This window comes from Lynx rufus, unplaced genomic scaffold (genome assembly GCF_022079265.1).
Source record: "Lynx rufus isolate CCGP_SWC_20201006 ecotype Redwood Valley unplaced genomic scaffold, mLynRuf1.p SCAF_12, whole genome shotgun sequence".
Taxonomy (NCBI): Eukaryota; Metazoa; Chordata; class Mammalia; order Carnivora; family Felidae; genus Lynx; species Lynx rufus.
Genome location: NW_025814826.1, coordinates 31,996,939 through 32,012,299, shown reverse-complemented (window position 1 = coordinate 32,012,299; position 15,361 = coordinate 31,996,939). Strand labels below are relative to the sequence as shown.

The 15,361-nt window shown below is 36.9% G+C and overlaps 1 protein-coding gene across 9 annotated transcripts in view; it reads left to right on the top strand.

Annotated features, from left to right (window-relative positions):
• The window catches only part of IMPA1 (inositol monophosphatase 1), a 34,887-nt gene extending 23,263 nt beyond the window's left edge, over nt 1-11,624 (top strand). For all 9 annotated transcript variants that reach the window (XM_047074076.1, XM_047074078.1, XM_047074079.1 and 6 more), the window contains 2 exons: nt 9,513-9,664; nt 10,560-11,624. In XM_047074076.1, the coding sequence (XP_046930032.1) occupies nt 9,513-9,664; nt 10,560-10,675 (268 nt within the window). In that variant the 3' untranslated portion in view covers nt 10,676-11,624. The remainder of the gene's footprint in view (nt 1-9,512; nt 9,665-10,559) is intronic.
• Nucleotides 11,625-15,361: the final 3,737 nt, after the last annotated feature.

Below are 15,361 nucleotides of genomic sequence, written 5' to 3'. Positions count from 1 at the left end.
ATAATAAACATTAAGAAATAGAAATCAGAATGCCACTATTATTCCCCAAACCGGAGTACTTCTTTAATGGAAGTTTTGTAAATGAAGAAATTCAAAGCAAATTTTACAGTTATATACATTTGTCCTTAAAAGAGAAGCTAGAGTTTTGAGATTCCTAAATTTAATGTAGTTAATGTCTATGTTAAGTACCATTTCTCTGACCTTTATTGTAGTTGTTATCATGAAAAAAAAGACTTAATAATAACCACAGATTTTTGTATTTTATTTCACTATCAATTGTTTGTACCTTTTTCCTTCTGAAAATATCATTCTGAGAACTGACCAAAGAACATCTGAAAATGCAGACTTATTTGTAGGTGAGTTGACTAAGGTTCAGAGAGATGTGAGATAAGGTAGATGTGGTATAAGGTAGATGGAGATGTGACTAGAACCCTGACTTCCAGACCATTTCTCTTTCTTCAACATTAGACTTTTCTTTTTAGGAGTCAAGACATTCCATGTATAGTTTGGCCATTGTACAAAGTATAATTCTAGGCTGTAAATCTGTGATCTATATAGTAATAAAATAGAAGAGAAGAGTTTGTCAAGAAGGTATAGGACCAGGGCGCCTGGGTGGCTCAGTCAGTTAAGCGTCCAACTTCGGCTCAGGTCATGATCTCACAGTCCATGAGTTCGAGCCCCACGTCGGGCTCTGTGCTGATAGCTCAGAGCCTGGAGCCTGTTTCAGATTCTGTGTCTCCCTTGCTCTCTGACCCTTCCCCATTCATGCTCTGTCTCTTTCTGTCTCAAAAATAAATGTTAAAAAATAAAAAGAAAAAAGAAGGTATAGGACCTAGGGGTGCCTGGCTGGCTCAGTCTGTAGAGCATGTGATTCTTGATCTTGGGGTTGCGAGTTCAAGCCCCATGTTGGGCATGGAGCCTACTTAGAAAAAAAAGCTATAAAACCTCCCAGAATGATGTCCTTGAGGGAAGAGCAGTAGGATTTTTAAAAAGCTTGCAGCTACGATGTGCTGTTTTAAAGCAAGGACTTTAACTGTGGGAAAATAAAATGGTTATGTTATTCATAAAGGAGCTGCAAGCACTCTACAACTTTAACCTTTTATGTTTCCATTGAAGTCAAAAGTAAACAGTGTGACCTTTTAGTTTTGGATTTTCTTAAAATTATAAAGAAATATGCCAGGAAAATATTACCAAGGAGAAATGCTAATTTATTGATTTTTTTTTTTCTGTGATCTTTTGTATTTTGCTGATTCTTGAGTTTTTCAATGTGAATTCAGAAGGGTTACACACACACACACACACACACACGAAACTAAAGGGAGTCATAATTTGAATGCATGCCTTAAACAAGTAGGAACAGTCTAATAGGTTCCTAATTAGGAAATGACATTTATGAGGCAAAGTTAAATCATTATGGGTCTGTTTCCTTTAATTTTGGGAGACTTACTTAGGTGAAATGCACTGTTTGTTTACTGCTGTGTTTTCTGGCATCATGGTTTAGGGAATAATTTCATCTTAAATATAGTCTATGAGGTCCTTTTATATGCTCGGCACTCTCCCAGGTGCTTTACATCAGTTTATTATGACTATTAAAACAGTGGTTCAAAATAAGTTGGTATCCCCATTTTGATGACAAGAAGAGTAAAACATGAAAAGGAAACTTTTTCAAGATTATAGTTTTAAGCAGTGGCACAAACTCAAATCTCTAAGAAGAACTATCTTCAGTATCACAATTCTATAGAAGCATCAGACTAAGATAGGATTCAGAACACATTTGTACAATGTAGACCATAGCCTTAATTATTTGGTAATTGAGTACTCTTTGGTAATATTTGTCTGGCAAATAATGTTCTTTCTGACTATAAGACTCCTTGCCTGAGAGCCCATTATATTTATTAGAAATGGACAGAAGCATTACCAGTATGTATCGCTATTGTTCCTCCAGCCTACAATTCTATCTGAATAGAATACCAATGGGTTATTCATGAAGGATCTTGGTATTTGCTTTCTAGGACATGAGCTATGGACCATCACATGTACCATGGGACAAGGGAGAAAATATGCCATTCTTCATATAAACTAACAAAAGCCACTAAAGTTAATTTGGTTTTACGTATTTGGAAAGCAAACATCCGTTTAACATTTGTTACTAGTTCTTTCTTAAACTTGATATATAGTAAGACAAAGGCAGTAAAACCTTTGACATCAAATTTTAATCATTTTTAAATTGCTTTGGTACAAAGGATGTACTGAGGTACAATGTTATTTTTTTCATATTTTAGATACAAAATAAAGTCATAAATTCCTGTTTCTTTTTAAAATTTTTCTGTTTTTTTAATTGAAGTATAAACGTATGGTAATAGATTAGCTTCAGGTGTACAACATAATGATTCATCAATTCTGTATCTTAGTGCTCACCATGGTAAGTGTAGTCACCATTTGTCACCAAACAATATACAAAATTATTGATTTTGTTCCCTATGCTGTACTTTTCATTTCCGTGAGTTATTTCATAACTGTAAACCTGTTTTCTTAATCCCTTTTATCTATTTCAGCCATCCCTCCACCCACCTCCCCTCTGGCAACCATTATTTTATTCTCTATATCTAAGAATCTATTTTTGTTCATTTGTTTTGTTTTGTTTTTTAGATTCCACATATATTGAAATCATATGGTATTTGTCTTTCTCTAGCTTATTTTGCTTTGTGTAATACCTTCTAGGTCCATGCATATTATCACAAATGTCAAGTCTCATTCTTTTTTATGGCTGAATAATATTCCATTATGTCTGTCTATTCTATTTCCCATCTTCTTTATCCATTCATCTGTTGAAAGACCCTTGGGTTGCATCCGTATCTTGGCTATTGTAAATAATGCTGCAGTAAACATAAGGGTACATACATCTTTTTGAATTAGCATTTTCATTTTCTTTAGGTAGTGCATCCAGTAGTGCAATTGCTGGGTTGTATGCTATTTCTATTTTAATTTTTTTGAGGACCTCCCATACTGTTTTCCACAGTAGCTGTGCCAATTCAAATGCACGAGAGTTCCTTTTATGTGAATGCTGCAGCTAGGACTCCTAGTAGCATGTTCAAGAAAAGTGGTCTTGTTCCTGTGCTCAGAAGAAAAGCTTTCTCAGGGGTGCCTGGATGGCTTAGTCAGTTAAGCATCCAAATTTGGCTCAGGTTAGGATCTCACGGCTTGTGGATTCAAGCCCTGTGTCGGGCTCTGTGTTGACAGCTCGGATCCTGGAGCCTGCTTTAGATTCTATGTCTCCCTCTCTCTCTCTGCCCCTCCTCTGCTCATGCTCTGTCTTCCTTTCTCTCTCAAAAATAAACATTAAATTTTTTAAGAAGAAAAGCAGGGCATCAGTATTTCACCACAGTATGATGTTATCTGTGGGCTTTTCATATATGGCCTTTATTATGTTGAGGTATGTTCCCTGTAAACCGATTTCGCTGAAGATTTTTAACATGAACAGATGTTGAAAATTGTCACGTGCTTTTTCTGCATCTGTTGGGATGATCATGTGATTTTTATCTTTCATTTTGTGGATGTGCTGTATCACATTGATTGATTTGCAAATATTAAACCATCTTTGCATCCTTGGAATGAATCCCACTTGGTCATGGTGAATGATCATTTTAATGTATTGTTGAATGTGGTTTGCTAATATATTGAGGATTTTCGCATGTTCATCAGTGATAATCGCCTATAGTGTTCTTCTTTTATAATGTCTTTGTCTAGTTTTGGTATCAGAGTAATGCTGGCCTCACAGAATGAATTTGGGAGCTTTCCTCCTTCTGTTCTTTAGAATACTTTGAGAAGAATATGTATTTGTGTGTGTGTGTGTGTGTATTTTCTTTTAGTATTGACTCTTCTTTAAATATTTGGTACAATTCACCTGTGACTGCATCTGGTTCTAGACTTTAGTTTGTTGGGAGTTTGATTACTGATTCAATTTCGTTGCTAGTTACTGGTGTGTTCAAATTTTCTATTTCTTCCTCATTTAGGTATGGAAGTTTATAGGTTTCTAAGAATTTATTCATCTAGGTTGCCCAGTTTGTTGGCATATGATTTTTCATAATATTCTTATAATCCGTTGTATTTCTGTGCTATAAGTTGTTTATCCACCTTCATTTCTGATTGAGTCCTTTGTTTTTGTTGATGAATCTGGCTAAAGGTTTATCGGTTTTGCCTTTGTGGAGAACCAGTTTGGTGTCATTGAACTTTTCCATGGTTATTTTTAGTCTCTGTTTTATTTCTGCTCTAGTCTTAATATTTCCTTCTATTAGCTTTGGGCCATATTCTTTGTCTAGATTTCTTAATTTAAGGGTTTGTAAGGTGTTTGAGATTTTTGTTTCTTGAGTTAGACCTGTATTGCTATAAATTTCCCTCTTAAAATTCATTTTTGCTGCATCCCAAAGATTTTGTACAGTTGTATTTCTCATTTATCTCCATGTATTTTTACTTCCTCTTTGATTTCTTGGTTGACCTATTGATTGTTTAGTAGCATATTGTTTAGTCTCTGTGTATTTGTATTCTTTGCAGGTTTTTTCTTGTAATTGATTTCTAGTTTCATACTGTTGTAGCCAGAAAAGATGCTTGATAGTATTTCAATCTTGAATTTATAGACATTTGTTTTATGGTCTAATATGTCCTGGAGAATGTTCTATGTGCACTTGAAAACAACGTGTGTTCTGTTTTCAGATGAAATGTTTCGTATATATGTTAGGTCCACTGGTCCAATGTGCCATTCAGGATACTGTTTCCCGTTAACTTTCTGTCTGGATGGCATATACATTGATGTCAGTGTTGTGTTAAAGGCCCCTACCATTATTGTATTACTGTCAATTTCTCCATTTAGGTCTGTTAGTAATTGCTTTATATATTTGGATGTTCCAATGATGGGTGCATAGATATTTACAATTATTAACCCTGTTTTTAAATTTTTCCCTTTATCATTATATGATGCCCTTCTTTGTCTTTTGTTACAGTCTTTGTTTTAAAGTCTGTTTTGTGGGATATAAATATTGCTGCTCAGGCTTTTTTTCCACTTCTGTTTGCATGGAACCTTTTTCCATTCTTTAAGTGGTCTAAAGTGAGCCTCTTACAGGCGGCAAATGGATAGGTCTTTTTTTTTTTTTTTTTTAAATCTGTTCATTTACCCTGTATCTTTTGATTGTAACATTTAGTCCTTTTATATTAAAAGTAACTATCCATAGGTATGTAATTATTGCCGTTTTTTTGTGCCTTATTTTCTGGTTCTTCTCTATTCCTTTCTTGCTCTCTCTTGTGGTTTGATGGCCTTTAGTATTATGCTTGGATTCCTTCCTCTTTTTTTGTGTTTTCTTATTTATTATAGGTTTTTGATTTGTGGTTGCCATTAGGTTCCTATATAAAATCTTACGGGTGTAGAAGTTTATATAAAGTTGATGATTGCTTAAGTTTAAACATATTCTAAAAGCACTAAATATTTACTTCCCCACCCTTGTTTTATGAATGTCATATATATATATATGTCATATATATATATATGTCATATATATATATATATGAATATTTTTTTTAAAGTTTATTCATTTTGAGAGAGAGAGAGAGAGAGAGAGAGCAAGAGCATGAGCAGGGGAGGGGCAGAGAGAGAGAGAGAATCTTAAGCAGGCCCTACACTCTCAGTGTAGAGCCCAGTGTGGGGCTCGAACTCCCGAACCGTGAGGTCATGGCCTGAGCTGAAATCAAGTCAGACACTTAACTGACTGAGCCACCCATGCACCCCACGAATGTCATATTTTATGTCATTTTATTTATGTGTATCCCTTGACTCATTTTGTATATTTTACTACTTTCATGTTTTTTTTTTTTTTTACCTCCATACTGGTTTTATAAGTGATTTACCTGCCTTTGTTATATGTTTGCATTTATCTGTGAAATTTTTTCTTTCATAATTTTCTTATTATGGCCTTTTCTTTCCAGTCAGGATTCCCTTCAACATTTTGTGTAAGTCAAGTTTGGTGGTGATAAACTCCTTTAACTTCTGTTTGTCTAGGAAACTCTTTATCTCTCCTGTTCCAAACAGTTCTGTTGCTGGGTAGAATATTCTGGATACTTTCCTGTAAGCACTTTGACTGTATCATGACACTACCTTCTGGCCTGCAAGTTTCTGCCAAAAAGTCAGCCAGTAGCCTTATGGAGTTCCCCTTGTATGCAACTGTTTTTTGCTCTTGCTTTTAAAATTCTTTTAATAATTAACATGGCAAGGGGCACCTAGTTGACTCAGTTGGTTGAATGTCCAACTTTGGCTCAGGTCATGATCTCCCAGCTTGTGAGTTCGAGCCCCGCATCAGCCTCTGTGCTGACAGCTCAGAGCCTAGAGCCTGTTTCAGATTCTGGGTCTCCCTCTCTCCCCCTCCCTCACTCATTCTCCCTCTCTCCCTCTCTCAAAAATAAACTTTAAAAAAATTTTTTTTAAATAACATGGCAAAAATGATGTAGGGAGGTGTGGACTTCCTTGGGTTCATCTTGTTGGAGGGTCTCTGCCTCCTGTATATGGATGTCTGTTTCTTTCAGGTTATGGAAGTTTTCAGCTGTAATTTATTCAAATAAGTTTTCTGCCCCTTCTTGCTTCTCCTTCAGAGAACTTATGTTATTATGCCTGATGAAATCGTTGAGGGAAATGAAATGCTTTCCATTTCCCTGTCTTCCAGATCACCAGTCTGTTCTTGTGCATCCTCCATTCTGTCGTTGATTCCCTCTAGCATGGATTGAGTTCTTCATCTCTGATTGGTCGTTTTTATATTTTTTCTCTGTTAAAGATCTCAGGGATCTTCTACTTTTTTTTTCTCCCAAGTCCAGTGAGTATCTTTATGGCCATTACTTTGTATTCTTTATCAGGCATATTGTTTATCTCCATTTCATTTAGCCTTTTTGCTGTGATTTTTTTTTTCCTTGTCCTTTCATTTGGAACATAGACAAAATGAGGAGACGGGACTAACTCTCTGTGTTTATTTCTGTGTATGAGGAAGGTCTGTTTCCTGCTCTTGAGAGAAGTGGCCTTGCGAAAGGAAGTTTGTGGTGCCATGTAGCACAATGCCCCTTGGTCACCAGAACCAGGCACTCCTGGGATATCTTCTCTGGGGGCTGTGCACACCCTACTGTTGTGGCTGAGTCACGTTTGCCTTTAGTCCAGTTGGCCGCAATAACCTATTATGTGTGCTGTGGGCACACCGTGCTGGGTTTGGTCACTGCATGCTTGTATGTGGGAGGTGTCTGCACCTACTCTGCCCTAGCTGTGGGCCCACCAGAGGGCAGAACACTCTCCCTGTGGGGCTCCCTGAGAGGCTTTCTTCGGAAGGGGTGAGCAGCCATACTAGATGTCTATACCCAGTCTTGTCTGCTGTAGCTGTAGGCTCACCAGGTGCAGGGCACCCTTCCTGGGTGGTCAGCTAAAAGGTTTGGCTGCTGGAACTGTGGGTGTGCTGGTGTGTGGGGTTATCTACCCCTCTATCCAAGGGAGAGTCACTTGGTCCCTGCCCAGGCTGCTTGCAGGATGTGGTGGGGCAGGAGCTGCATTTGGGGAATGCCTGTCGAGTTGTGGGAGGAGTTGTATGGGGTGGGTCTGCAGGTGAATGTGGGGGTGGGGCAGGTGGTTCTAGCAAAATAGAAGGAGAATGCACAAGTTCCCACATGTATCTGGCTATTTAAGCTGGGGGAGATGAAGGGAAGTGGTGCCTGCCTTCACTTTTGTTCTTGGAGAAGTTTCCTGAAGATGTGTCATTGCACCACATGTTTTGTGATAGTAAATAAATCTATCTTTCCACATATACCACAGGCACTTTTCAAGCTACTGCTTCTATGTTGTGTCTAGGCTGCGATATTTATTATGGGTTACTTATTTTGGGTTGTTTTAGGGTAGAGACTGTTTCCTATTGTCCTCCAGCTCTTCCAGAACTAAGCCTGCTCATTTTAAAAGTACCTGGGGTTAAACCCCACCGATTTTAAAAGCTTGTGAAGTTAAGCCCCACTCATCTTCAGGGCCAAATGTTACAGGGACTTGTCTTCCCGGTGTGTTTCCACAATGCCTAGGGTACATGGCACGGAGCCTGATCATCTCACTTCTCCATGCTTGTGGTGACCTTCCTGTTTGTTTGTGGTTAGTCTCACCGGAGGGCTTTGGTTCCCAACTGCATGTCTGCCCCTTTTACCCTTTTGGTCTGCTCTATGATTAAGCTCTGTTCTGCCAGACTCTGGGTCCTTGTTCAGTTCGTTGCACAAATGTAGCTGTTGGCTTGGTGTGTCTGTCGGGAAGGCTGAGCTCAGGATCCTCCTAGTGTGCCATCTTCCAGCTCTCCCCCAACTCCTGTTAGTTCCTTTTCTGTGAACAGATAGCATTGCCTTATATTCAGAAACTTAAACAATTACAAAAGGAATTTGAGGAAAAACCATTTGAAAATTACTTGCAGACATGATGAACCCTTTTTCTTAAACATTTCAGTGTGTGTTCCTTTAATAAGGGGGATACTCCCTAACATAACTACAGTTATAAAAATCAGGAAATTAATGGCGATATATTACCTAATATAGTGGCCTTACGCAAATTTTGAAAAATAGATCCAATCTAGGATCAAACATTGCACTTAATTGTCATTTCTCATCAATTGTCTTTAATCTGGAACTATTGCTTAGTCTTTGTCTTTTATGATCTTGCTATTTTTGAAAAATGTAAGCCAGTTATTTTGTAGTATGTCCCTTGATTTGGGTTTGTCTGGCTTTCTCAAGATGAAAGTTACATAGGGACATCTGGGTGGCTCAGTTGATCGTCTGACTTTGGCTCAGGTCATGATCTCATAGTTTGTGGGTTCAGGCCCTGCATTGGGCTTTGTGCTGACACTCTCTGCTCCTTCCCCACTTGTGTGCTCTCTCTCTCTCTCTCTCTCGCTCAAGAATAAATAAACATTAAAAAAAATTTTTTTTGAGAAAACAAAAGATTAGAGTTACATTTTTGTCAGGAATGCCAGATAAGCAATGTTGTCTCTCAGTGCATCATAGGAAGAGGTACTTGATACCTTTTTGTCCCATTGGTGATAATAAATTATATCACTTGATAGTGGTAGACCATTATAAAGAAGGTTTCCCATTATAAATGCAGGCATATCTCAGAGATATTGCAGGTTTGGTCCTAGACCACAGCAAAAAGGCCAGTCAGATGAATTTCTTGTTTTTTTCCGGTGCATATAAATTATGTGTTTATTTTACCATGGTATATTAAGTGTACAACAGCATTATGTCTAAAAAGGCAGTGTGCATACCTTAATACTTTATTGCTAAAAAATGCTAATCATCTGAGCTCATCATAATCACTGATCACCGTAACAAATGATGAAACAAATCATGAAATAATTTTTTTTTAACATTCTCCATATTCACTCAAATTCTCTCAATCAACCCTTAAACTAAAGGAGGAACCTGTTTGAAAGTTTTTTTTTTCAATCTTATTTTTAAATGTTATTTGGTAGGATCCGAGGTGTTGGAACAGCAGCTATTAATATGTGCCTTGTGGCAACTGGCGTTGCAGATGCATATTATGAAATGGGAATTCACTGCTGGGATATGGCAGGAGCTGGCATCATTGTTACCGAAGCTGGTGGAGTGCTAATGGACGTGACAGGTAAAATGATAGGACACTGAAGCATTTTTCTCTCTGTTGGACTTTCTTTTAGTTACAGCTTTTTTCTTTTAATGTTTAACATATACTACACTTCACCTGTTGAAGGCAAAACAAAAACAAGCCATGTGATTTTCTGCGAAATCAGGCTATCAAATTTTGACAGGCAAGGAGGATAAAAAGCCAATTGTAATGTGGGACTAATAATGATAGATGGCTAAGCCTTTTTAAAGGTACCAGGAACTCTTGAGAAGCTATCAGAAAAGTAGAGAAGGTCACTGAATCTGAGGATTGTACCAAGAGCTCTTTGAATGGTGATCATGGTGGTAGTTGACAGTGAACTGTCTCCACCATCACTTTGTGCCTTGGGCCTAGAGAGGCTGACTGCTTGCTTTGAACTGATGAAGTTTTTTACAGTGAACAGTGAACCAGGCCCAGAAGTATTCACCAGTGATCTGGGAGAAAGGCAACGAAGAAGGGAATGGAAGAAGAGTGGTATGAAATGCTTTGGAGGCAAATTTCACATAGGTTCCCAAACATTAAAGAGGTAGTAAGAGAAATAAAAAGAATTGAAAAAGAACACACAAAAGAAGGAATAGATGAAACTAATATTACACTGATGTTAACTGGAATTTAAATAAAGACTAAAAACTATAAAGATTTTTCAAACTGGTATGACAGACACCACAACCCCCTCAAAAAAAACCTGGTACTTATTAAAATACTCTTAAAACTCATTTATGCATTGCCAGAGCTTAAACATTATGGTTCTGTGACAGAGTAAAGGAAACTGAAAGTATTAAAATACTATGATTGACCATAGTACATATTGCTGTACTAGTTTTACAGGAATTCTTGTAGGAGATATAACCATTTTCCATATTTGGTTTGATTTTAGGTGAGCCATTTGACTTGATGTCACGAAGAATAATTGCTGCAAATAGTAAAACATTAGCAGAAAGGATAGCCAAAGAAATTCAAGTAGTACCGTTTCAAAGAGATGATGAAGATTAACTGCAACAGCCTCGCGTATTCAGTCACGGTTCCATCGCCCCTGTATTTGCTGACACACTGATGATGTTATAAAATTTAGGACGTTTATTTCAGATGTATAATATGATTGGCTTACGTTGTCTTTGATATCCAGATTAAAAAATTGCAGTTTGTTGTATATTTTACTAAGACTAGGTATGCGAGAATATATGAAATGTTGCATTGTTTTAACAAACTTTGCTTGTGAGAGTGCACTTTGGGAAAGATATACAGGTAGTTGATAAGACAAAGTATCATCGACTGAAATAGCAGTTTAGAGTTTCTAAGTATATATGAGCCTCTGAAATTCTGACTGTGTACATAAGCATTCTTAACTACAAAGTTAACTTTTTGGAAAAAATTTTCTTTAGTTCCCAAAGCCATATTTAATTAAATTTGTAAGAATTAATGGGTCCTTCCTAGACCAAGGTTTTTTTTCTTTGCAGAGAACCTTGTTTTATTCATCAGTGTACACGTAGCACCTAGCAGAGTATTTGTTAAACATGGGCAGTCTAAAAATAAGCATTCAAAAGATATTTTGAAGGTAGCAATTCCTAGTTATACATAAAGCAATGAGCTCACCCTTTATTTTTACTTCAGGTGTTAAAGATGATCTCATCCTTTTCATATTTTACGGTATCATTCCTTTTAACTCTTCACATTGCCATATCATTTCAATTCCCATACCATCAGGTATCCTTTCTACTTGTGGGCATTTCTGCAGTTAATGTTTTCCAAGACACTACAGTATTTGTTTGGAATCTTTTAAAGTCCCAATGTTTAAAAAAAAAAAAGTTTCAAAACATTATCAGGCATCTAATTTAAATTCTATAATTAGAGTATAAAATTGTACTAAATCAGGGGCTCCTGGGTGACTCAGTTGGTTAAGTGTCCGACCTCGGCTCAGGTCGTGATCTCACGGTTTGTGGGTTCGAGCCCCGCAGCGGGCTCTGTGCTGACAGCTCAGAGCCTAGAGCCTGCTACAGATTCTGTGTCTCCCTCATGCACTCTCTCAAAAACAACCAAACATTTAAAAAAACTGTACTAAATTCAGTATTAATGTTTGAAAGTTGTTCCTACTGATCTTGTTGTGCACAGGAGACCTACAATCTGGCAGGTAAACTGTATTATTAATTGGTGTTTTTTTCCCCAAACTCCTTAATTTTGTTGCCACTGGATTCTATTCAGTCTTTAAATATTCCTTACTAGTCTTTGTCTTAGGAAACTCAAAGAAAATTGTTCTGGTTCATAAACATTTTAAATAAGGTCAATTGACTGCTTAGCCTTGTCCTTTGACACTTGAATAGACTATTAATTTTTGTTAGTCTCATGTGAACCTTGTATTTGATAAAAGGAAAAGTACATTTATAAAGTTTAAGGTAGGGGATTATTGTGCACTTCATTATACTAAGATTTGAGTATTGTAATTATTTACTGTTGGTCATGTGCAGTAAAAATATACTGTATTCTGTGGTTAATTTTGCAATTAAATTTATTTAAGATTCATAAAATTTTAAGTATAACTGAACATTGTTAAAGTTTATAGTTTATGTTTGAGATTTGTGTTGAGTTGTAAATGTTGACACTTGCAGTTGTGGCTGAATATATGTTCTTGTTTTTTTTTTTGTCTACAGTTTTCTCAACTTTTCTAAAAGTCTTTTAGAATAATTTTCCAAAAAGCTTTTTTTTCCCTAAATGCAATTAATTAGATAATTTGTGGCTGAAATTTCTTTAGACATTGAAAAAAAGAGGTTTGACAAGTGAGTTATCTGCCAATAGTTCGTAAACCTTCTAGCAGTTTCTTCTAGTATTTACCTTCATCATTTTAAAGGTATATTAAAGGATATTTAAAGGCTATATTTAAAGGCTATATTCTGCTATATATTTGACTTTATTCATTAAACTTGCTGTTATGGAAGATGGGGATTTTGTACTTCTAACTCCCCCTTGAGCTACCTTTACATCCTCCTTTCATCCTCTTATAGTAATTACTAGTTTACTTAATATAATCTTTTTATTAAGTTTATATTCAGTGTTCAAGGACTTTTATTCACTGATTAACCAACTAGTATGTTATATCTTCTTACCTGTGTAATTTTTGTTCTTCCTGAAATTAACACATCGTCCCCAAGATTATAAAACCTCTTTATTAACTGCTTTCTTTTCCTCCTATAGATACATCTTTTGGGGCCCTTTTCCATCTCTTCCAGTCTGAATTGGTTACTAAATGTGTTCATAGTAGTCCTCCTGGGGCTTCTCTTTGCTCCTCTTATGTTCAGTCATCTGTGTCCTTGATTTTTTTTTGTGGCCGTCCCTTATTTTGCTGAGCCCATCTTCCAGGGGTTTTCTCTGAAAAGGCACTTGAGAGGGAAAGTTTTGGAATCTCACAAGAAAATGTCTGTTCCTTCATTGATAGTTTGGCTAGGTCTAGAATGCTAGGTTGAAAACAGTTTTCCCTCAGAATTTGCCTCACTCTTTTGTTCAAAATTATTGATGAACAGTCTTTGAATTTGCAATCCATTAGCAAGTAGTCCTTTTTTTTAAGTATATTTATTTTGAGAGTGTATGAGCAGGGGAGGGGTGGAGAGAGAGAATCCCAATGAGGGGCTCCATCTCACTAATTGTGAGATCATGACCTGATCTGAAACCAAGAAGCAGGTGCTTAACTGAGCCAACCAGGTGCCCCACAAGTCTTTTTTATTGAAGATCTTATAAAACTCCAGAAATCAAAAGAAAATCCTGAATTTCCTGGTGATAAGATTTGTCTTTTTTTTTTTTCTTTTTCCCATCCATTGTGCTAATTATTCACATCCTTTCATTCTGGAAAGTTTAAGTCCTTTACTGTTTGGCTGCTTTAATACTTTCCTCTTCCTCATTCTCTGTCCTCTTTTTCTGGAATTTCTCATATTTAGGTATTGGACCTCCTATGTTCATCGTCTTGTTTAACTTCTTTGCTTTTGTTTCCAAAGGATTTCCTTATCTTCCAGTCCTTCTATTAGCTTTTTTTTTTTTTTTTAATGTTGCTCTATCCCTTTATTCCCTACATTGTCCCTTTCAAGTTCCTCTGTTTGCAGGGGGGTTTTTTTGTTATGAAAATATTAAAATTTGTGGGTTGCATGTCAGGCACTGCTGATAGGGAAATCTATAGTCAAATACAAGAAAACAGTATAAGGATTGAGTGGAGAAATAAAATTAATTCACAGTCAATGGGATGGAAGATCCTTTTGGATTTTCTAAGTAGACAAAACTTTCTAATTAGTGTTTTTGGTGGTGTTACTAGAGGTAAGGTCAATGTAAAATGTAAGGTAATCCTATGTATAAGCCACACCTAAGATATTTAATGAAATACATAATATTTTAAAAACTATCAGCTACCTAGGAATTAGTCTCAGACTAAAGATGTGCAAGAGCTCTACACAGAAAAACAATTACTGAGAAATTTCTGAACTCTGAATAGAGTAATAATACACGTTGGTTTGAACACTAGTTTTTAGATATTCTTGTTAAATTGATGTAGATTCAGTGCAATCGACCAAAATCCTAATATTTTGGTGAGGACATAAGGTGGGAGGGTTAACAACTTACATGGAAATAGCCAAAAATAGCAAAGACCATCTTAAAGCACAATAGTGAAGTTAGAAGACTACACCACTAGGTATCAAAACTTGTTACAGAGCTACTGTAATTAGTGATATTAGCACAAGGATAGACAAATAGAAAATGGAATAGTGTTCAGAAGTAGACTCAAACACAAACTAGATAGCTCTATGATAATTGTCAATGTAGTACAGGAAGGAAAAGATGATCTTTTCAGTAAGTGTATGGAATCAATATGAGCATCCCAAGAGGGAAAAAGCTTGATCACATCATGCACAAAAATCATAAATACGAAAAATAAAGCTTCTTAGAAGATGGAATATTTTCCTATCCTTGGTAAGTAATGATTTGGTAAACAGGACACACAACATTAGCCATACAGGAAGATTGGGCGACATTAGGAACTTTTATCATCTAAACATACTAGTAGGAGATTCAGAGGGCAACCTCCAAAGTTTTCAATAATATGTCTGACAGATTCTTTCCAGATTATATAAATAACTCCTACTTATCAATGAAAAAGTATAATTGGGACTCTGGTACAAGATAGCTATATAGGAAGACCCTGAACTCCCCTCTTCCACATACCGTATCTATACCTATATGTAAACCAATTCCTCCTGAAGAACTGAGGGCTGACTAAACAGCTTCTGCACAACAAAAGATAGACCACCTAGAGAATGGCAAGAGACACGGTAATGAAGGGAACCTAACTTCCCCCCCACCCCCCACCTCCACCCCCAGGCACACACTGCGGTGGGGAGGGACAGTACTGAGGGACTATGAGCAGGTTTTCTGCCGGGGGGGGGGGGGGGGGGCAGAAAAAAAAAAAAAACAATGGTTTAAAAGAGCAACTAGAGTAGAACTAGTCCTAGAACTAGCCCTAGAATCCTGCCAGATACCAGGGTTGCTACTGGAACTCTCCAGGTCAGAGGGGCTGGTGAGCACCATGATTCATCTTCTCCTTTCACCTTGATAGGATGGAGGAGAAGCAATATCTAGGTGCCAGAGCTGGCCTACTCCCTCATGTGCTCCTAGTCCCTAGCCTGTACCAGCCCCAGGTGTCCCACC